Source organism: Phodopus roborovskii, unplaced genomic scaffold (assembly GCF_943737965.1).
Source record: "Phodopus roborovskii unplaced genomic scaffold, PHOROB, whole genome shotgun sequence".
Taxonomy (NCBI): Eukaryota; Metazoa; Chordata; class Mammalia; order Rodentia; family Cricetidae; genus Phodopus; species Phodopus roborovskii.
Genome location: NW_026126563.1, coordinates 17,450,822 through 17,475,210, shown reverse-complemented (window position 1 = coordinate 17,475,210; position 24,389 = coordinate 17,450,822). Strand labels below are relative to the sequence as shown.

The 24,389-nt window shown below is 42.5% G+C and overlaps 1 protein-coding gene across 2 annotated transcripts in view; it reads left to right on the top strand.

The window, feature by feature from the left end:
- Positions 1 to 24,389, top strand: part of Cdh2 (cadherin 2) — a 213,962-nt gene that overhangs the window by 183,074 nt on the left and 6,499 nt on the right. For both annotated transcript variants that reach the window (XM_051202011.1, XM_051202012.1), the window contains exons 14-15: positions 1,138 to 1,277; positions 18,722 to 18,886. In XM_051202011.1, coding sequence (XP_051057968.1) covers positions 1,138 to 1,277; positions 18,722 to 18,886 — 305 coding nt within the window. The remainder of the gene's footprint in view (positions 1 to 1,137; positions 1,278 to 18,721; positions 18,887 to 24,389) is intronic.

Sequence of the window (24,389 nt, the reverse complement as noted above, 5' to 3'; positions counted from 1 at the left end):
AAATGTTGGCCATTTCCTTTATGCTTTCTCCATTTACAAGTGTTCTGGTAATTTAGAATTCCATCCCTTTATTCTAAGCAATTACTATAGAAGTCTGAGCATTTTTTACTTCCTGTGTGGAGACCGCTTTGGCTATAATATGAAACCTGCATGCTATACTAATAATCCACTTGCTAGATTTAGCCCTGAACAATGGCAAATGAGATCATGTATCTGGCTTTAAAGGGAGGATATTTACTTTTATGGCCAATAATAAAAATGTGCTCAAATAGGGATCATTAAATCTTTTTGTTTCAGGATGAAAACTGATATCCTCAGATTTCAGACAGAATTTATTTCTAGATCTGGGTTCGGGGGGCGGGGGGAGGACGCAGTTCACTCTCAACTATGCCAACCTTATCAAGACAGACTTAGGGATGATAGATTCAGCCATGACAAAATGACACTAGCATTTTGAAGGAAAATGAATTGGCACTGATTTTAACATCAACTTGGGAGAATTTATGGGTTCAGACCTGGCATTGAGTGTGAAGAATGAAAGCCTAATATTATTTCAGTGTTCAAAGCAATCCCCATGCCTTCGTTACTGCAGTGAGATAGGGATGAAAATGCAGAATAGCATGACAGAGAAACACCAGCCCCTGCGAGTCAAAAAACAGCCCAGAATCCAATTACACACCCAACTCTCATTTCCTGCCCTGGCCATCTAAACAAACACTTGTTCCCAGGAGAGGTGCCTTTCTCTGAGGATTTGGGAGTATAATGACAAATGACCAATGTCTTACACTTAACTCACTGCTGCCTTGTGTCTTTGGAGTTTATGAGGCATTCTATTAGGGTATTGATCCTCTAACAAGCCAGGATGAAGACAGAAACCATATAGTCTCTTCAGTAGACCATGCCTACAGGACAAAGAGGGTTATCCAGCATGTCCATGTGACACTGGAGACCAGAGTCCAGCTCTTCACTCTGTTCTCTGGCAAAGGACTGCTCTTAGTGGCCAGGGTAAGGCCCATGGTCAGTCCCAGAGTGAACTGTGTGTTATGGCCCTTCAGTCATTAATGTGGAAGACTGAAATAACCTATGTCTGGCTTTCAGAATGACAGAAGTATGTATATTTACTCTCTTCCTATCCAGTCCTTGTTCTTATGTTTGTGGTATGGATGAAACGCCGGGATAAAGAGCGCCAGGCCAAGCAGCTGTTAATTGACCCAGAAGATGATGTAAGAGATAATATTTTGAAATATGATGAAGAAGGTGGAGGAGAAGAAGACCAGGTGAGCAGTGTTTTAAATCTTTGGGATTCATATACTTTTTTAAAAAAAAATCAATATCGGTTAGTTGGTGTATTCTAACCATAAATCCTCACATTTCTTGACTTTTTTTTTTTTTTTTTTTTTTTTTTTTTTTACAAAGTATCAGTATTTTATGTGAATATCGAATATCATTGGCTCAGGAAGCATGCAACTTGAGTCCCATCCCACTTAAATTTGTACTGTTTACTTTGTTTTTTTGTCCCAGTGGATATTAAAAAATATAAGTAAAATTAATTTCTATATTGGGCTCTAGAGTTGGTATAAAAAGCACTGTTGGTTTATTTTGTAAATACTTCCCAGGCAAATTCAATATTCCAGGAATGACTTAAATCCCTGATGACATAAAGAGGGGCCGAGCCAGCAGATATTTGCCTTTGAGAGTCATAAAATTATTGAGAAAAACTTGCATCTGGAGACCACATCTACTTCATTTATTTATCCACAATCTCTGTCTTGGTGCCTGGCTTATAGTAGTCATATAGCAAATGACAAAATCCTCTTCTTGCTATTAAGTGATGTTTGCTTCTGTGTGCCAGGTACACACAGAGCCGTATATACACACGACACCAAGAATGAGAATGAGTAATACATGAGAGGCGTGGGTCCTGCTTTGCTCAGAATCAATCTTCCAGAGCAACTTAGGAGTTCCAACGCATGCAAGGGGCATTAGGCCACATACATTACATATCTTTCTTAAATCTGTAACTGGCAGTTCTACTGAGAGCATCTCCACTTTGGATGACTGCAAAGTGAGTTTGGATGCTAGGTAGCTGTGTAAGAGGTAGGTCACTACTCAGACCCCCTGAACATGGGTCTCAGTTAGAAGGCCTGGGCAGTCTAAAGGACCTCTGACAGGGGAACCAGGATGTGTCCCTGGCACACGAATGGCCTTTGGGAGCACATTCCCCATGGAGGGATACTCCCTTGACTAGGCCTAGTCCCTACTCCAAATGACTTGACAGATTTTGTTGATCCCTCCTAGAAGGCATCACCCTCCCTGTGGAGTGGAGGTGGGGGGGGCAATGGGATGGGAGGGTGGCTGGGGGCCATGGGAGGGAGGGGGAGGGAACTGGGATTGATATGTAAAACAAGGAAAAAAAGAGGTAGGTCACAATGGCAGGATTTGTCTGGTGTCATAGCCTACATCAGCCATCCATACTTGTATTTCATCTTGAAATGATTGGGAATTTAACATTTAACAGTATTTCCTGAGAAATCACAACAGGCATTTTGATACATTTGTTATTATAGTTAGACCATTTCTACTTTCTGAAACAAACGCCAGAGATATTAACCTGAAACGACCTGGTACTTTAGGATTCTTACCAATATTGTTTTCTACCTTGAGTGCATTTGGTGCTGGACTAACCTGCGTAAGGACAACTTTGCTTTCCAGGACCTGAGTTGAATCTGTCACTTCCCAGCAACTCTTAAGACCTGGTGCATGCACTAGGGATCGATCCTGGTCTCACTGCCAGTGGCCTCATAAACTGCCCAGTCCACCCACCGTCGCCTGCATTCAGGGGGTCCAGTTCAGTGCTATGCAGGTTCTGTCGCTGTCAGTCCAGGGTCAGTGAGCTCCAATTACTCGGGTTAGTTGTTTCTGTGGATTTTGCCATCATGGTCTTGACCCCTTTGCTCATATTATCACTTCTCCCTCTCTTGGACTAGACTCTGGGAGCTTGGCCTAGTGGTTATTTGTGGATCTCTGCATCTGCCTCCATCATGTACGTTTGACAATCACAGCAGACCTCTATCTGATGACAGACAAAGGCCAGTTTAGTCCCCCTCCCTACTATTGCGTAGACTTTTATCTGGCGTTACCCTTGTGTATTCATGGAAATTTCCCTAGTGCCAGGTTTCTTGATAATCCCGTAATGTTTCTCTGTCAAGATATTTCTTTTCTTCACATCCCTCTCCGTCCTTACCACAGCTTGGCCTTCCTGCTCCCTCATGTTCTCCTTTCCACTTCCCTGCCCTCCTCATCTGTCCCCTTCCATTCTCTCTGCTCCCTCCCTTGCTCCCAATTTACTCAGGAGACCTTGCCTAGTTCCCCTTCCTAGGAGGGTTCCTGTGCGTCCCTCTGAGGGTCCTCTTTGTTACCTAGCTTCTGTGGAGTTGCGGACTGTAGTCTGGTCATCCTTAGTTTTGCATCTAATATCCACTTATGTGTGAGTACATACCATATTTGTCTTTCTGGGTCTGGGTTATCTCACTCAGGGTGGGTTTTTCTAGTTCTGTCCATCCATTTACTATGGAGAGATACCTTGCTCAACACAGTTACAAGAGGGAGTGCATCGGTCGATCAGGCCTTAACATGGTGATGGGGTAGACTTCATTGACTCCCAATGGGAGACCATACCCTTTCTGAGGAGTGGAGGGGGGGGTGAGTGAGAGGAAGGTGGGGGCAGTGGATTGAGGAGAGGAGGGGGGAGCTGGGATTGATATGTAAAATCAAAAATAAGAGAAAATAACATTAAAAAGTGAAAATCCATAAACTAGGGGGAAAAAAAGAACTGGTATGTATCTTTTGTTTAGCAGAGCACATTCATACCTGGAATCCATCTTTAACTTTCCTCTTGTACATTCATTGTGAAGTTGTGTGAATTGCCCTAAGCCAGTAACTGCAGGTTTTGCTTGTGATTTTCAAAGTCTGAACTCTCGTTTAGGAGAGAAGCATGTTTCCAATGTCCTGGTCCCGGAAACTTGACTCAAGTGTGCAAAGCTGTTTTTGAATACTGACTAATTAAAGAGGCTCTGTAAATATGCCCCAGGGTTTCTCACTTATGTAAATGTATTTAGGTTTGAAAAACTCACGTGAATTAATTCTTAATTAATGTACCTTTTCACTTACTGATCCCATCCTTTCATAGACCTCTTTCCTTATCAGACTTTCCATGGCAAGGCTCATCATTTCTCTCTCTCTCCCTCGCTTTCTCACTCTGTCCTTTTTTCTGTGACTCTCCCTTGTTAGGAAGTCTTCTCTTTGGAGTAGAATGGGCAATGGAGTAGAAGGCGTGATCTTTATTAGTTTCTGAAGACAAACGTTAGTTGGTTTCGTATGTTTGCTTTTTATAACACAGTAAGTGGCATGTTAAGGAGCATGTGTGCTGCTGGAGGTGTGAGTGGGAACTGTCCCGGAATTGAACACAGCTTGTTGCAGACACACAGTCTCTTGTGTCATCTTAGCAAGATGACCACATTTTCCCTGTCCACCTTTAGAGGTCTGAGAGGTCCTTTCCACTTGTGGGTGGAAGCCCAGAGACAACAGGCTGGCCTCTACAGGGTAGGTATGTCTCAAATTTAGTCTGTGGCTACATTACCCAGGCTGTAGCTCTTCTGTCCAGAACAAAGCAGCCTTCTTCCTGGCAGCTAGCTGATTAGGAAGAAATCAAAGCAAAGTAGCCCTTCACAAGGGCAGGACTTATCTCCCCAGATTACCATCTCTCTCTGTTGAAGTTCCCTGCCAGGGTTGCTGATTTCTTTAACAAATAAGAGAGGCCTCAGAAAAGAAATGGGGAACAGGGAACTCTGTGCCTTTTTCCCTTATCTGAGAATTAGGAGACATTGAAGGGAATTTGTAGCTATTCTGTCCCAGTATGGATGGTTATGGTCAAGGCCAGAGTGGGCCATATTTGAAAATGCATTTGCAAGAGGCCTTCCCTTGTGTTTTGACAGGCCTGTTATCTCTTTGCCTGGGGCTGTTGGCTGGTGGACAGACCCTTTTAGCATACTGTCTGGTCTCTTTTCCTAGGGTGAGGCTCCTTCTTTATCTGGCTCACTGCTATCGCCAGCCAGGCTTTGCTGGTTATCAAGGCATGTTTAATTACCCTCATTAGTAAATGTCCTTCGGTGCCCTTTTGGCCAGCCAAGCTGGTTGCAGATCCTGTATCACTTTCAATGATATCTCTATCTAGCTCCTCTGTGTCAGCATCTCTAATAAAATCAGGAAGAATGAACAGTATGGGGGTATTTCTCACTTCCCCTGGGTCCTTCCCCTTTGAACCCCCAAGTAGAAAGCAAATGCTTGCTCCTCTTTAAGGCTTAGACTCTTTTCTGATAATTCCTCCGCGAAAGCCAACATCCTTGATGCTCTCTTCAAAGCATCCTTACCCCATCACTGTTATCAGGTAACTTCATTCTCTACTATAGTGAAAGCTGTCCCATGTGTGTCAATACAGTGTTTAAGCTGCTGTTACCATAGGTATTAGACACGAACCTGGGTGGTTTATGACTATGTTCCCATTGGTCTCTCAGAACAGTAAAGCAGAAAGAACAAAATATTCAGTCTCCGAAATTAATGAAGTAGGATTAAATTTCCATCTGAAGACGAGGGAGATGAAGTGTTTGCTTACCTTGTGACATCTTCCACAAAGCGTATGTTCATCCAGGCCACTGACACATTGCCCTACATCATGTTGTGGACTTCGTCTGTAGTCTGTGCTCTCCCTGCTTTGGGCCACAGAAATGGTCGGTGTCCTCTTCTCAGTTTTGATTGGAAAAAGTTGCCGTTCTCACTCGGGGCCACAGTTGCTGCTGGTGTTCTTAGTCTGGGGAAAGAGGTGATGTTGCTAATGGTGGGGATCACTAATGACCACTGGTCAGCAGAACCCACCAGACCCTGAGGGGTAGCCCAGGTGAGTTAGCTAACACAGGTCGGAGCAGGGTGTGACAGAGGCCCTGGTAAGAACTGAGGATTCCACATTGGTCTCTCTTAACTACTGGGTTCTTGGCTCTCCGGGCTCACTGTATTGCAGGTCTGTCTTAAGCACTCGCCTGTTGCTCTGCCCCTTCTGTGTCTGTAGCTCACTATAAGCACTGATACTGCTTAGGCTTGGCATGCTTTAAGTTTCACTTTCCGTGACTGAGAACTCTATGTGAGTTCCTAGATTTCAGAGGCAGCTGGGGCACCAACTAGGCTTTGTATTGCTTTGTTGGCATCTGTTAGGCAGGTCCTTTTTGGTTTTGATGTGAAAGTTCTTATGAACTTTTGAGAATTTCTTTCAATGCAGTTTTATCTTATTTCCTTCCATTCTTCCTGCAGCTCCTCCCAAATCTACCCTATTCCTCCCTATTGTTCATCCCACTGTTCAAGAACAAGACCACACCCAGAATTTAAATCCGAGTTTGAAGCATGCTTTATTCAAAAAGTGGCGATGAGGATGGACTCTGGCTGAGTCCACCTCTTGGCTCCTAGAAAATGGCCACTAGCAAACCCTCAATTCATTGAATTTCCCATCACATCCAATCAGAGGCAAGCATACAACCTGATCAATTTCCTGCCTCTTTACCCTCTGCCCACATGTGATCAAGTGCATCCGGTGCACATGGGTCAAACAAACTTGTTTAGGGGATAAAAACACGTGGTTTGTTTCCTCCCATGAGCAACAGCCTCAGCATTTCAGGAACTATCTGTCCTTGGGCAAGGAACTTACAGGTTAGAGGCATTTTTGTTTCATGGATCTCTTAGGCACAGTAATTAAAACTTAAAATATAACTTTGACTCTCACACTGTCCCCTCCCAACTCTATGCCCTCCAGAGTTTTGTTTGTTGGTATTTTTAAATTACCTAATTGTTATGGTGGAAGCTTCATCCCAGCCCCTGGCATCCATATGCATCCAAAGAGCCTGGGTTATTATGATGAAAGTTCCACCCAAGCCCCCTTCCCTATCTCTCTCCAAACCCTGTTGCATCTCAGAAAGCCTGCCAAATGATGGATGGCCCTTCCCCCAGAGATGCTCCAATCATTCCCCCAGGGTATTTAAACTTTGCCCCCCACCCACCCAGAAAATAGATGGATGGTTTTCCCGTCACTCTTTCCCGTGTGCTCTCTGGGTGGCTGGAAGGCCATCCCAGAGCATTGTATCCATTAAATGTGGGCTTTTTCTAATTCGGTTTGATTTGGTCTGATTTGGATTGCTATATCGGTGGTCATTGAGGCTTATCTGATGCAGAAACTTTTCGCTAATGAGTTGGTCAACCTGTCAGGGACCATATCCTTGGAAAAAAAAAAAATGACTGGTCTCTGCTCAAGAACCATTTGAGAGTGCATGGCTGCGATACTCCCTCATGTCCAGAAACCATTTATGTGTTTCTTTCTGACCTCTGGCTCTCAACAGTCTTTGCACCTCCATACAGTGGTTCGTGTGTGTGTGTGTGTGTGTGTGTGTGTGTGTGTGTGTGTGTGTGTGTGTGTTGTGATATAGACATCCTGTTTGTGGCTAAGCACTATGATGGTTTGAAGGATACATTTGAAAGGTGAATTCTTTACAAAATCGAGCATTAATATATGCCCTGCACTCATGGTTGTGTTTGACTGTGTTTGAAGAATTCAACACCGTGGCTGAGGGAATCCTATGAAGTTCTTGTTTCCTGATCCTTTCTGAAAGCCGGGCAACCTAGAAATGCCACACTTTAATAGCAACCATCACTGGATCCCAGATGCTTTTCGCTAAGCAAGAAGAGCATGTTTACTAATTCTTCCCTTTTCTCCTTTGTACTGTAGTCACTTTATTGCTTTATATCATTAGCCTGTACTTTGGGGATGGTTGTTTCTGCAGACCCTGATTACATTATATGTTAATTGCTGGGATTTGAAAGAACAAAAACAGATTCCTATGAGAAGGCTTGGTTATGTTTTGAATGCATAGAATAGCTTAGTATACTGCTTATTTTAGAAGAAAGAAAACCCACCAATATATTTCCACCAATTTATTCCTGAAAATAAGTTTGTTTCTGTCAAATATGATGACTTCACTGACTAGGGAAGTTTTGATAAAATGCATCTCTTGGTTCTTTAACAGTAACTGAGTGTCAGGCTGTGAGGGTATGAAGAGAGTTAGGGAAGCATATCTCACTCTTGAGGGACCAGTGTGCTCACAGCACCACCATTTTCTACATGTGCCTCCCAGCACTGGCCTAACCACATGGATTTGCAGTCACTGATGGCATCCATATTGAAGAATGATTTTTATGGATTAAAGCTATAGGCCTTCAAGTGGCGAGTCATCACTTATGCTCCTGATTCCCCAGAGAAAATTCCTTGGGCCACACACCTGGAAAGATTAATAAATGGGTTTAGAGAAATCTGGTGGCCTTTTGCCAAAGCCGGTTAGGTATTTATGTGTGGACAGTCTTGGATGTGTTCTGTCTGGAAATTGCGCACATCTGGCCTATCAGACATAGTGTGGGAATATTCATCCCTGCACACAGATGGAACAAAGCAGGCACTGCATCTCATGCAGATGAGATGAGCATCATATGCAAAGTGCACCATGATCCTGGAGACCAGCTTTCCTTATGGGAGAAAACATTGGTCATCTCTGTCAGACTAGAATTCTCTGCATATGACAAAATCATGTTAAGAATCACATATAACTTCAGAATACATGTGTTGAGTCAGAATGAGCTTTCTTTAGTAGCTCATGTCTCAAGAACCACAGTGATACAGAAGAAATTGTTAAATCTGCTGAGTCGGCACTGGAGTAGCTTCCCAGAGTTTTGACCAAAGCAGAGTTTGTGGCCTGTGATCTTTAGGAATGGACATTTTAATGGTTAATCCTGTGATGACTTTTAACTTGATGTCATCTAGAATTACCATGGTAACAGACTTACAGATTTCTGGCCTATCCATAACTCTGTTTTTAGATTGGATTGAGGAGGGTAGGCCCACCAGCTCATGGGTTGGGCTTCTCAAACTGAATGAAAAGAAGAAACTGAGCTGGGTACCTGCATATTTTGCTGTCTGCTTCCTGACTGTGGATGCGGTGTGACCAGCTGTTTCATGCGCCTGCCCCATGGTGGACTATACTCTCAAACTTGAACAAGGGAAATGGCAAATACAGTAGCCTAATTTCCGCTCTCATCACTCCATGAAATTGCATATTGAACCACAGGGGATTTGATGACCGGTGCTTGGAGTGCTGTATACCTAACCTTCCTGAACTTACTCCTCAAGAAGCACCTCAAGGCCCTCTATCTTGGAAATCCAGGATAAATTAACTGTCTGGTCTCTGTAAGGGCAGAGACTTCCCATAATTATTGTTTATTCCCATCATCTAGGACATTTGGCATCTGGAAGCACTCACAGGATATCAGCTCAGGAATTTCGTTGGGCCTCCTTCCTTGGCTGCTAACCAATAACCTCCTTCCTCGGTACCAATAAGACATGTCGAACATAACTAATAACTTCTCTTTCACCACGAGATCCTGACATGTGCCTTTATCAGTGCTAGCCATTACTACACAGCTGTTCTGTGACAGTCACTGTGTGTTGTTGGCCTGCCTATGAAGTAGGCAGTGCAGCATCCTCCAGTTTCAGACCTGGGCCTGTGACACTTGCTCTTATTCACTGTGCTGGAGTTGAGACACAGTAATGTTTTCATGAGTGTGCCTGTGTATGATCAGCAAAGACAACGACTTAGCTGTGACGTACTAGGTAGCCACTTGTAGTTAGTATTTAGAGCAGGCCAAGGATGAGATTCAGTTCAATGTTTAAGTATGACTTGCAAAATTGATTACATACACAAAGTTAAAAACCAGGGACTCAATATGACCAACCAAATTATTAAAAAACACAAAGTCTGAATATACAGTTAGGACAAGAATTAAAATCTGGAATCCAGGCATGTTGCCTAGACAGAAAAATGGCGCACAGATACAAGAAAACCCTTGAAGCCCATCCAGGACCTTTATCTGCTTCTGCCAGGGGCGTCTCTGTGAGCAGCCAGGCCTGACTATCCGACTGAACTAGAGTATTATTTTCCATGGTGTATGTGGTCCCTTGAAATCATTATTTTACAAAATCTTTCTGCTTCATAAGCAAACTAGCAGATGGCAGGATCTGGACATGACTGTGAGGATCTCTTTCTGCATCTTTACTGTTGGCTAAGCTCCCTCCTAACAAGGCTCCAAGTCATCCATCCGTGGATACCCACCTGCAAATGTTAGCACATGTTAGCTATTTTAAGAGCAAAACTGAATTCACAGGAGGAGAATTTCATCAGAGATGGGATAAGCACATTGTCGATCCCTTTTGCCAGGCTGTTCTCAATACACTGATGGCCAGGTATACAGTACTGTGCTAGGGAAAGTATGTGATATGACAGGTCAGTGCCCATCCATCAACTTCTGCTCACTGACTGTCTTTAATGTACATGTAATTTGCATGTTTCTTCCCTTTCTGTTCCTGTCATTTCATGTGAATGAACACAACACTTTATATAATTAGTTTCAATAATCATTTTTTTGCTGGCTGATCATAAGTGTACTATTTTAGATTTAGGGGGAAGGAAATGTGTCAGTATCTCAGTAATAGAAAATAATAATTTGAATGTCAGCCAAGTGTCAGCACTGGTCTGAAAAGAAAGAAGAATAGTGGAGGAGGAGGTAAAACAAGGACCAATACCGTATGATGCTAAAATGCATTAGGCCTGAGTGTGGCCAGCAGCCAGCTCTACCCTCTGCCTGTTCTGATGCATAAAGACTTTTTGGAACACAGCCAAGAGCCAAGTCCCTCTGGTTACATCTTATACCCACTATATGGCAACAGAGCAGAGGTGTTATAGAAGATTTCGTGCCCAGCCATCTTGACATACTTACTGTCTGGCCTTTTATGGCAATTTCAAGGTGTTCAATGGCTAATAAAACTTACTGTAGGCTTGTGCTCAGTCTCTCTTCCTCTTTCCTTCTTTCTTTCTCTTTCTACATATTAGGAATTTTATACTTGTCATCTACTCTAGCCACATATTTAAGCTGCAGTGGAGCCAACATCTAAACAAAAGCACCTGACTTCAGAACCCAATGTTAGAAAGTCGAACACTAGTGTTTCTTCATTGAAATGCCTTTATGTGTAAATTCATCCTGAAACTGAAAAGTCTTTCTTAAGATATTCCAAGATTGTGTATAGAAGGGAGAGGGGATTTCAAGTCTGTCTCACCATATCCTCATCCAGATACTCCTCTTTCTTTAACTGCTTTTATGTTTCTCCAAGATTCAAGAGTAGGTTACTCTGACCTTTATCTGAGTGGTGACATTTTTTTTTTTAAGAAGTTGTAGGTTGGGATGAAAATATGGAAGAGAAGACGGTTTTAGTGGCAACATGTACCTCTCAAAACAGACAAGACTTAGAGGGTAAGACGGGATTTATGTCTGTAGGCCTATGACCAAATTTCATAGGAAGAAGGAAATTCTATGCATTTGTAGAAAATTCCTTTTTCAATGTTCACCTATACCTTCATAAAAAGCATTAGACTAGATGATAGATGAGGGCCAGGTAGCAAGCCTGTCTTGCTAGCCTTGAGAGGTGAAATGAAAAGATCATGTGTTCAAAGCCAGTGTCATATACAAGTTAAATTAATTTAAGAACAGTGTGGGACTTTCTTAAATCCACATGCATATATACATACATGCATATATACATACATGGTGTACGAAGTCAATAACTATACTTGTGATTCAAGAGAAAGTTTTTACTGATTGAGTCCAGTTGAAATAAGTTATACATTTGTTTCACTTTCCTAGAAAAATATGCCAAATTTTACCATTGGAGATAGTTTTTGACAAAGTTTCACCAAAGCTGGTTTCTACAACAAAACTGTGATTGGTACTTTAAAGAATGAAGTGTCAGCTCGCTCATAATTCTGGAAACACAACATCTCACAAGCTGCCAGGATTGTGTGTACAACAAGCCAAGGAAAAAGTAGTGGTGAATGTATTCCCTTAAAGTGGGTCCTTAGCTCCTCCCTTATAAGGAATGCCAAACTGGCTACCCAGTGAGATTGGAGAGACTGTATTTTAAATATGCTGAGTTATTTCACCTCTAGTAGCTTTATAATTCAACTCAGAAAGCCTTTTAGCAAACCTTTCATGAACAGCGACCTAATAACCAATGGGCTCTCCTTAGATGTTGGCACAGTTGTACCTCTGTAGATGGCCACCACCCTAGCTGGGAAATACATGTCATATCATATATATATATATAATGATTGCACATGACTGTTTTGATTATTTTAATACCAAGTGCTGCAGGTGGTGGAAGTATGCACATTTATTCCCTCTCTCTTCTTTTCCACATTGCTCTGAAAATTTCTTCACCTATGCTATGGTCAGCTTCTTTTCAGTTTGGGGATTTCAATTTTTCCCCTCAACGTTTGGTTTATTTCTCATAATCACTTGATCCTGGAACAAACTGTTTGATTTAATTATCATCCCAAAGGCATCTTGTCTAACTGCCCCACCATCCTAAGAGCCACTTTGTGTGTCTGGCCACCCTGAATCTACTTTGTCTGCCTGTCCTGCCATCCTGAAGCCACTTTGGTACAATAAAAACCATGTTTTCTCTGGTAACAGGCCTGGTCTTGGATGGGGCAAAATTCTTCACTTACCAAATGGCCTGCTCATTGGTCATGGACTTAAACACTTCCAAATTCTCTATATCCAGACACTTGTGGGACCCTAAGAGCTTTATTTGTGTGTGAGTGATGGGATGTATGCATGAACATTCATATGTGCAGGTCAGGTACATGTATGTTCCAGTGCATATGGAGGCCAGAGATCAGCATCCTGTGTCTTCCTGGATCATTCTCCATGAATTTTGAGATGAGAATCAACAATTCACTAATTGAGCTAGACTCACTGGTCAGTAGGTTTTAGACATCCTCCTATCTCCACCTCCCAACACTAGGATTACAGGCATTGCTGTGCCCAACTTTTTATGCAGTTCTGGGGAGTAAAACTCAGGTCCTCTTGCTTGCAAGGCAACGCTTTACCTACTGCCTCCGAGCCTTATTCTTACAGTGTTTCCCCTGCCTCAGAGCCTTGTTCTTACAGTTAAACAGATTTGACCTTGGTCAAACATGAACCTTGCTAAAGCTTCAGTAATCAATGAAATCCAAGCAAAATCCAACCACTCACAAGTTTCTGGTTGGTTATATGAGATGCCATATGGGGACAACCTAATGTGATATTTCACAGACCACGGGATAAAGGGTGACTTCCTTCTTTCATCTTCTTGGAGCTAAAAATGGCACTTGGCAGTCAGTAGATGCTCCCTGAGGCTCTGGGGAATATGCCAGATAAATGTTTCCATCACTCTCCCAAAGAGGCTGAAATTCCATACATTCTTTTGTGGTTTACTTCCCTAAAATATTCACCTGAAAGCCTAGAATTTTATATATGCTGATGTTGTGCTTTGTTTTATTTTATTTTATTAGCACAACCAAATGCCCCAAGGTAGATTTGTGCTATTATCATATGAATCAGCTATAAATCATTACAAGTCAGTGGAATTTTAACAACAAAAACCAGAACCAGAGTCTCAGTGGCTATTAGCCTCCTACTAGGTCTTCCAAAATTAAATCATGCTTAAAGCATTCTAAGTCTTAAAGAAAGAGAAAAATGTTTAGTTCTTTACTGCAAGTATTAGTAGTCACAAACCCTGACTCCACGCCCACTTTTAATGATTCCTGCCAATAAACACACATCCCAAAGATGAGTTGAAGCACAATTTTGTTTGACTTGCATAGAAAGCAGACAAACAAACAAAAAAAACCAACTCTTTGAGAAGTTCACATTATAAAAATTGACCATCATAAGACAAGTGTCAGAGCCATACATCCTTCAGAGTTCGGGGGTCTAAATAAAGACCTCTTGCTGTTTGCAATCTTCTTCGCAACTAAGACCATGACCCCAAAGTCCTGCAGAGAATTCGGGCTCTCTGTAACTCTCCTTTTAATTCTTGTCCTACATGTTGTAATTTTTGTGTTTAAGGAAACATGATGGGATTGTAAAGATACATAATTTAGGGATTCATACAGAGTGAGCTTTTATCAAAATGTCTAAATTGAACCATTGGGGCAGGGCTTTTACCATATAGCATAGAATAACATCGATAACAAACCCTGTCCCTTGATCCCAAGACCCTGCTATTGCTCCTTGCCACCAAATGCTTACAGTATGCTTTTGCCATAGACCAGAGGACACCGCCGTCACAAAGAAACTCTTAAGTCTCCCCTTTAACCCAGCTTCTAGCTTGCTGTAAATCAATGGCTTTCTGATTCTTTTTGATCCCATTATTACTGAGCAACTTACCAGGTTTCTCTTATCCTGGAGAGATAAATCACGCTGGCACTGTTCTCTGTTACGGGACTGGGGTCCTGTCTCTCCTTCCCCATTGTGAATTACTGCCAAGGACTGTAATGTGATCCAAGTCACATCTCTTGAATCAGCTGTTCTTTTGATAGCTGGCCTGAACATCATCCCTGCAATTATATTCAATGCTTGCTTCCAACCAAGACTTTCTATCAAAAATGACAAATGACTCTGTGTGTGTGTGTGTGTGTGTGCATGTTGTATGTGTGAGCATTATGTAATGTATGCACACATGTGTATACATGTGGGTATGCTAGGGAAGTGGATGACATGTGTGTCTCATTTTATCAGTCTGTTTTATCCCTTTTGCTTTTCACTGAGCTTGAAGCTGGACAGAAAGCCAACCAGTATGAGCCATCCTCCTGTCTCTGCCTGCACCCACACCAGCACTTAGGTGATAGCTTCATACAGCCATTTATGTGGGTGTTGGGGATCTGAACTCAGGTCCTCATGTTTGCACAGCAAATGTTCTCACCTACTGAGCTGTCTTCTCAACGCTACTCTCTCATTCTTGCAGAAGTAGGCCAGATCTTTGAAAAGAAATACCTGAAGATCGATAACCTGCTGTATGAGAATGTGTCTGCTTTGATAGGTGATGCTGGCCAGGAGATAGTGCTGTTGAGAGAGTATCTCGCTACCTGCAGTGTGTCACCCTGTAAGAATGGGAGCTTCCCCCCTCTTTTATAGAGCTTTGTTTTCTTATCAGAAATGTGTCTAAATGTTGGCAAGTTATCTGAATATTTTTTCAAGTGATACTAGCCAGTTGAAATGTGCTTGTATTTGCAACCTGAAGATATAATGGACGTTGCCAAGAAGGCAAGATAGAAGAGTCTGTCCAGTGGTCGAATATCATAAGTTAAATCATCAGGCTTGTTTCGTTTGGTATAGAAAAGGAAGCCCTCTGACTTGTCAGTGTTCTCTTGCTGTGAAGAGACACCATGAACACTCTTAAAAAAAAAAAAAAAAAAAAAAAAAAGCTTTCCAATCGGGCTTACTTATAGTTTTAGAGGTTCAATCCATTATCATCATGGGGAAGCTCATGGTGGCTATGCAGGCTTACATAGTGCAGGAGAAGGAGCCCAGAGTTCCACAGGCACCAGAAAGAGTAAGAGAGTAACTGGGAATGGTCAGCCCACCCCCAGCGACAACCTCTAACAAGGCCACACCCACTCCATCATTGCCATATACCTCCTATTACCTGTCCTCAGGGTAGTGTCACTCTCTAATGACTAAGCATTCAAATCTGTGAGCTATAGGGACCATTCTTAATCAAACTACCATACCCTCTATATTCTCATTACTGTCACATTAAAGTATCACAAGAGACATCCCAGAATATCAACAAGTATGTCATCTGATAAAAGACAGTCTTTAAACATAAGATTAGCCTATTTTTCTGTAATGAAGACTTCCTAAGAAAGTGATTTCACACCGAGGGTAGAAGTCTCTGCTACCACTTTGCTTCCCTTTTCCTGGGACAAGTTTTGTTAGAGGATACCCTGCTTCACTGGCCTCTCCTGGATTCGCTAGTTGAACAATGTAAACACACCTAGAGAACCTCATTGCTTCCTATGAAAGCATTTGAAAATTTTCGTACTCAATCTCTCTTTGCAGTGTGTTTAAGATTTGCTCAAGTTGGGTCACTTTCGGCCCCTGAGACACTCTACCGCTCATACATTCTCTGTTTGACACCGGAGCACATCAGTGCTAAAGCCACTGTCCCTGGATGTCTCTGGGTGATTTCAAACACTCCTCCCCGTGCGTCTCTGTCCGTTCTCCCTTCATGGTGATGTCTCTCTAGCCCACATGTGCAACGAGTACAGTTTTTCCTCCTGCCGCCAGTCTTGTCCTGCCGCCACACCAGCCCCAATTAACACACAGAGACCCTGTATTAGATATAATTCTGTTGGCCAGGTACTAGTTTCTTATCGGCTAGCTCTGTCTTAATTATTAACCCATTTCTATGTATTTCCACGTGGTCTTACCAGCGAGAGGAGGCTGGTGGTTCTGCTTTCTCCAGACTCTCCATCTTGACCCTCCTGACTACTTCTTCTTTCCTCCTTGTCTCCTAGTCCCTCCTATCTTCATTTCCTATTGGCCAACAGTGCTTTATTCATTAACCAGTATGAGAAACACATATACATAATGACATCTCCCATCACACATGTAGTTCAAGGTTCAAACCTAAAGGCAGTTGGCTAGCTGAGTCTTTTAAACATTGGTGCTGTTCAAAGTGTGTTCCCTTTCTGGGTTGCCCTCTGTACCCTCTCTGGCTTACCCTTCTCCATACACCATATGACACATTGCTGGTTGAGGTGACTTTTCAGTCTACTACCCCACGGCCACTGCCCACTGGGCTGCAACAACCTGTAGGTAAATAATTACTCAGAGGGAGGAATGTTGTGACAAGTACTTCTCCACCAGCCTAGCATGACATATCAAGTCAGGCAAATTAAAGACAAGCACCATAGTTTTAATTCCCATTCTGACCTACTAAGCAAGTGACTTTGAGCAAGCTACTCAGCCCCCTCAGAGTGTGTCAACCATGGTCTAGAAAGCATTCTCCATAGGCTGGTTATGAATTGGACAGGCAGGAAGAAATTCTTCATGGAGTGGCTGGCACATTGTAGACATGAGGTTTTCTGAACTTCCTTTTGTGCCCCTGGATACTTTAGTTGCTCCTTGCCTTTCCTTTCTTCCTCTAGACCATCTATGCAGCTCATCTCTCTTTAAATCTGTTCTTGGAGTTTGGGCTTGACTCACTGCCGTAGGCTGTGAAAGGAGCCAGGCTGTGGAGTCTGACACATCAACAGTCCAAGTCTGTTTTATGTGTTAATATCTCCAGGACCATGGGTGGGTGACTTGGGTTCATTGTAACTCTATGTCTTTATATCTCAGAAGGAGATGATAAAATGTGTTTAAAAGATTAAATGAGCAGGCATATGTACAGCACCTAACACACTGCCAGACATAGTAACTGAGTCCTGAATAAATCAGACCCACAGTGAAGATACTTAGAAAGCATTTAAGCTGTGTTTAGACAGAGCAATGCAGGCTGAACCAAGATGAATACTAGAAAGTTGGTGCTTTCTTTGAATGTTAGTGTTGAATGGTCAAGCACTTTGAGCAAGCTTGGGACTCATCGTTTTGTAGCATCAGAATGTAGACCAGTGTTTCTCAATCTTCCTAATGCTGTGTCTCTTTAATACGGCTCCTCGTTTTGGGGTGACCCACAACCATAAAATTATTCTGTCACTACTTCATAACTGTACTTTCGCTCCTGTTTTGGCATGTAATGTAGATATCTGGTATGCAGGCTATCTGACATATGATTTCCAAGAGGTCATGACCCATAGGTTGAGAACTGCTGAGGTAGGGCTTTGAAAATGCAGTGTTTGCTCTAACTGAACTTGTATTCCCATTCGATATCTAGTGGATTTACTTATGCACTCCTGCCCAGGTGGCTGGTGCGTTAACTGAGAATAGGTGGGAGAGCCCAGCCTATGCTCAGAGGATGCTTTCCACAGCATCACCTTGCCTCTCTGCAAATGGACAGAACATTTTACAGGGCTTCATGGAAAGACTACATGGAGAGGTCCAGCAGGCCTACATCGAACAGTTATTCTGCAGGGAAGATGGGAAAGTGTTTTGGTTCTGTAAGCTACAGCACCAAAGTTCTGCAAGAGAGTCCCCGTGGCTTATTTTTCTTCTTTGATATTTTAAGTAATTCTTTGAAAACATGAAGGCCATTCTTAAGGAAAACTAGGGCACAAGTCAGACTGGCCCACAGACCATAATTTATGGATAAGACATTCAAGACTCTAGAAGGAAGGAAGGGAATGGAAGGTTGGGTTTCAACCTTGATGCACCAGTGCCTTCCTCGGAGAGCAGAGAAATACACCCATTGCGTGTTCCTGATGTTGGAGACATTAATGCTTTGGTGATCTAGGACATGCTGTAGTTAGTTCTTCATCATGTTGTAGTGAGACCTCATCACACTGCTGTTTCCCATTGGAAGCTGATGAGGAGTGCTTTAAAACAGATGGAGCACAGACTGCAGAAATGGAAAACACAGAAGAAAGAGCTGTGTGAAAGAAATATTTAATCATAACATGAGAAACTCCTAGTGGCAACTTTTCCATTATGTTAAATTGCACTCATTTCCATGCATCCCGAGTGTGTGTTTAAAAACAAAGGTTGTAATCTTCCTTCTTCGTGCTCATCTCCCATGGATTTCTGATTCCCTCCCTTACAGGACTATGACTTGAGCCAGCTTCAGCAACCAGACACTGTGGAGCCTGATGCCATCAAGCCCGTGGGAATCAGGCGGTTGGATGAGAGGCCGATCCATGCTGAGCCACAGTATCCAGTCCGATCTGCAGCCCCACACCCTGGAGATATTGGGGACTTCATAAATGAGGTGCGGAGACTTGCTTTCTTTTTAAAAATTTTATCTTATTAACACATTAACTACATAGAATCAGTTTCATTATGTTTTATGCACATGTATAATGTGCTTCACCCCATTATATCTTTTGCCCCCCAACTTCCAATGATCCCCCTCCTCCTCCCAACTAGTTCCCCTTCTGCTTTCATGTCCTCTCTGTGGTGACCCCAAGTGTTTGATTAGGGTTAGTTACAAGGGTGAGTTGGGGGTTAAATCTAGGAGCATTGGCAACTAACCACTGGTTCCAGCAATATGAAAATGACTCACGTTCTTGTAGAGCATGTTATTATATGTTAAGGTTAAGTCTCTGAGCTACACTTAGGCACACAGCTATTGAATGCAACTCATTAAAAACATCATTATTTTGAGTTTATGTTTATAGTAAAACAGACATGGCTTCAGTGACAGAGAACAAACTTACTTTATTTTAAATGTGTATGCAGGTGAACATGTATGTGCAGGTATATGTGTGAACCTGCATTCATATGTGTTTGGAGACTAGAGGACAACCTCCGGTAACATTCCTTAGGCACCGTCTAACTTGATTTTTTGAGACAGGAGCTCTCAGTGAACATGAAACGCACCATGTAGACAGACTAGACTGGCTGGCAAGGAAGCTTTGAGGACTGCCCACCTGTCCCCACTTCCCCAGTGCTGTGACTGTAAGCATGTGCCACCCAAACTGGCTTTTTTCATGTGACCGCTGAGGATCAAACTCAGGTCCTCAGACTTGCAGAGAAGGCACATTATAGACTAGGCCGTCTTCCCAGCACCCTGAATTGTTTCCATCAACCAGAAAGAGAGTGATCACTGAACATCCTGCATTGTAAAATGACATTCTCACGATCCGTTAGCAGTAGCAGCCTTTCTCTCCAAGGACTTGTACTGTCCTGAGTTCTAACTTCATATATTAGTTTTAACAACCTAACAGGGGTTCTCTTTGCCTTTTTCTACACTGTTCCCTCTGGACCCCAGCTGGTGAGAATTCACTACATCTCCATCAACTCATCGAAGGACATTAATTGAAGGAGTGGCTAAGTTCAATTAAATATCATGTGATTTGAACACCAGCCTTGTAGAAGAAATTTAAATGCCTCTGTGTCAGGGAGCTAATTCTCTGTTGGATGTAACAGACACAATTTCATGGTCAGAATTCATGGTCACTCTTTTATGTCATTGTCCCAAAGAGTACTGCTATGACTGATGCTAAAGTTTTGACAGAAAGACTTGTGCTTCTTCTGTTTAGATATTGGCCAGGCTCTTACTCAAATTCTCTCCCAGGATGTTATTGTTCATGTAAGACATGATAGCTCTTGATGCTGACTGAACACAGCAGGGGCTGTGTTCTCTGTGAAGATGCTAGACATTCCAAGGTCAACACTGGCCTCTATACATCACAACCTGCAAGGTGGCCATTGCATGTGGTCTTGGGCAGGTGTTGATGAGCCTGTGACAGGCTTTCTTTTGGCCACCAAACAGCTCCGAAATCATGACACAAAGACTTATTAGTTATGAATGATTGGCCTTATCTTATGCTTATCCCCATTAGCTCCTATAATTTAAATTAACCTGTTTCTCTTAATCTGTTTTCTCTTGTTCTTGTTTTGTTTGTTTGTTTGGTTGGTTTGGTTTGGTTTTTCCTTTCTTTCATTCTGTGTGTCCTACTCAGAGTCTGGCAGGCAGCTGCCTGACTTGCTGACCCTGGGTGACTCCCTCTCTCTTTCTCTTTTGTTTTCTCTCTTTTTGAGCCTAGTTTTATCCTTCTATTTATCCTCTCTGCCCACCAGCCCCACCTATCCCTCCTCTGCCTAGCTATTGGCTGTTCAGCTTTTTATTAGACCGATCAGGTGCCTTAGGAAGGTCAGGTGAAACACCAGTGCATTTTTTTTAAATAAACAAATGCATCATAAACAAACGTAACACATCTTTGCCTAGTTAAAGTCATATTGCACGATATAGGCCTCTATTTTCTGGGCAATATATCAAGGCAATATATCAATGTCACCAGTCATTCATACGTACATACAATGTCATATGAAGTAAGTTTTGAAATGAGGTACCTCCCCAGATAAAGGCACATTCCACCATCTGATGATCTGAGTTTTGTTCCTTGGGACCCGCATAGTAGAAGGGGAGAACTGATCCTCACAATTTGTCCTCTTACTGCCACATGTATACAGTGGTGCATGAGTGTGTGTGCACAGGAACGCACGCGCGCACACACACACACACACACGCACGCACGCCTATGCACGTGCCTCCCCCATACACACAATATAAATAAAGTTTAAGAACAATAACGTTGGAGTATTTTTCAGCATCTGTGACTTTCTCTTGCTCTTTGTCCCTGAATGAGAAGAGGCTGCTTTCCAAACATATCAACTTCTGCTAAGTAAGCAACTGGTTAATGCGTGGCAGATGTAGATTAAGACAATACAGGAAGTTTTAAAAATGCCAGTATCTCCCTTTGTCTAGAATCTGTGTTCCACCTTGCCCTGCTCTTTCACATACCTGCTTAGAGATACTTGTAGGAACTTATGAATAGCATTGGAGATTTTTCTTTATCTAAGAGTACCCAATGGGCTTGTGTCTAAATTCGTTGTGAATTTTTTTTTCCTGAGAAAATGATGTTGCACTATCCTCTTGATGACTGGGTCTTGCGGTATAATGCATTTTTGAACTATAGTTGTGGGAACTGGATTTTCTTGCAATGAAGAGTGTCCATGAGTAGAATTCATAACCTTAGGTGCATGGCCCTCTGGTGGCAGGCATTGTGGGAGCCCATCCCAGCCCTGATATTCTTCTCTTGGTAATAAAAATCAAGCACCAGGTGCAGTTATAAGGCTAATCACGTCCTGATTCCTGCCATTTCCCTCGTTCTCTGAGTTCTTTTCTTAAACCACAGCCCCAAGATGTTTGCAGTCCCCCAAAGCATGGCCCTTTTGAACAGGAAAACATCACACTTTCTTGATCTGCAAGGCGTTTGTAGCCATGAGGATCCAATGCAAACACTTGTGTCCTTGATAAGTCTGGATAGACCAAATGATGCTTCTACGTGATCCTCCCCAGCTGCCTAGAGTGTGACTGTAAATATGCTATCTGCCATTGGAGAGTGTGAATGTCAATATTCTCTCTTCCATTTGGAGGTGCAGCTGTCAATATTTCCGTCTCTCACCTGAGTATATGAGTTCTGTAGAGCAAGGGTTATTACTTGTTCTGTGTTGCTGAGCTGTGAGGTTCAGTGCATTATGTGTATTAAATGTGTTTTCTCTTATATTCTCATCAGTGTATTGGTAGGGCATGCCTCTAGATACCTCTCATGCCAGGGTAGCTCTTGCTCCAGTCCCTCACCAGCCTACAGAATGCTGAATATTGAAAGGTGGCTCTATTTGTTATTGGATTCTATTCTTCCAGACTACTCGTTTTTTCCTTTATGAAGCCTTACCAAGCCAGAAAGGGTCAGTACACACAGTAGAGATGGGTGCTGTCCAGAGTCACTCAGCCCTACATGGGGCTTACTCCTGCTTCATTAAAAACCATCCATCACTCCATTCAGCCTCCCTCTGAGGTCTTCTACGGCCCTGGAAATGGATCCTTATTCCTGGTGATAAGTAGATAGGGTGGTGCAAGATACTTTGGTTAATGAATGACTAAATGGATGATAGGGTCCCAATTATAGTCATTTTCAAAACAGCAACAACTCCATGGAAGTGAGTGTTATCTCAAGATACAGAAATAAGAAAAAAAGGGAAGCACAAACAAGCCTTGAAATGTCCAAGGACTAGCGAAGTAACTGGAGCTTGCACATCCCCAGTATTGCATAAACTGTCTGTGGTGGCCCACATCTACAGCCCCAGCACTCAGCAGAGGCAGGAACATCACTTCAAAGTCATTCTATGCTACATCATGGCTTCCATTGTCAACCTTGGCTAAAGGACAGACAACTTGTTTCAAAAAAAAAAAAAAAAAACCAAAATAATGACAGCCAGACTGTCCTACAATTAGAGGCAGGAGGTAACACCAAGCAAGTTAAGGTGTCTTAAAAACAACAAAAGGCAGTACCAGGATATGATAGTTGGTTCTGTGAGCAAAGCAAGAGAGATTAATACTCCTAGAAGTTACAGAACTCTCAGAAGCCCCTTGCGAATTCTTCCATCCCAGGTAACCATTAAGACTCACTCGGTATCGTTCATTAACGGGGCAAAAAAAGTAAATACATGTGTTTTGAAACATTTCAAGACACCTGGAAAGAACTCCCGCACACTTTGTGAAAACATTGCAAACACATACAAATGTATTTATCTCCAGGTCTTATTTGATTTAGCAGAGGACCAAATGTTCCAAAGGAAGGATAATATAGCCGTGATTATAATTGAAGTGCTTTTATGGATGTAAGGAATAGACAGGGAAGCTCGTGAGAACATTCTCTAGCTTGTTTATTTAAATAATGAATGAAGGTTGCCTTCAATCTAGCAAGTGAACTCATTTCTAGTGAGGCAGGCAGACTAAAACAAGACACCTGTTTGCAGCTTTTCGTTGGAATTTCATTCAACTTGCATTTTTAGATGTGACCTTCAGAAGGTGAGAAATTGAAATAAAGTAATTTAATCTGAGCTCCTTAGTAGATATTAGCATATCTCCAATAACTGCATTAATCTCACAGGCCCTTATCTTAGAGGAATTAAAATCACATGTGCCCTTCCTTCTATAAAAGACTGACTTCCTCTGCTTAAAACATCCCGAAGGGCAAAGCTTGAGCTGCCTCTTTCTCTTGTTAATTGCATTTGTTTGTCATTTCACTCCTAGAGGATTGAGGGGCTTGTCTGAGTTCAAATCCAGCTAGCTTATCTCACAACCCTGGGACTTTGTGCAAGGTCAAGATCTTTGAACTCAATCCCTGTGTTTCCAGTTGTCGTCTTCATAAGCGGGAAATAAAATAGAACCTTCTTTTAAGGTTGTAGTGAGGGCTTAGTAAAATGGCATGTGTGGACACGTGTGATGTCACACCGTTAATCCCATGTGCCTCTGCCTCCTGAGTGCTCGAATTAAAAGTTTGGGCCACCCACCGCCCCTGGCCCCAACTATATTTTAAACTTGTATCCTCTGAACAGAGTAGATATCATTACAGACATAATCTAGATGCTGAGATAAAACACACACACACACACACACACACACACACACACACACACACACACACATCTGGAGCATTAGGGAAATGCTCCCTTGTAGAAGAGAAGCCAGAACTCAAACACTGTGCTGAAAAGCAGGATGTGAGTGCAAAACAGCCTCAACAGGAAGGGGCCTCAGGCTGGCACTGAGGTGATTCAAGCTAAGTGATGCAAGAATTAACTGGAGGGACCACAGGTGTGATCCCCAGGGATGGAGAAGTACAACAACAGCAAAATAAAAAAAGCATGTATAGTGGGCTAATGCATGAAAGAGTAGATGTATGTATAGATGGATGCTGGATGGG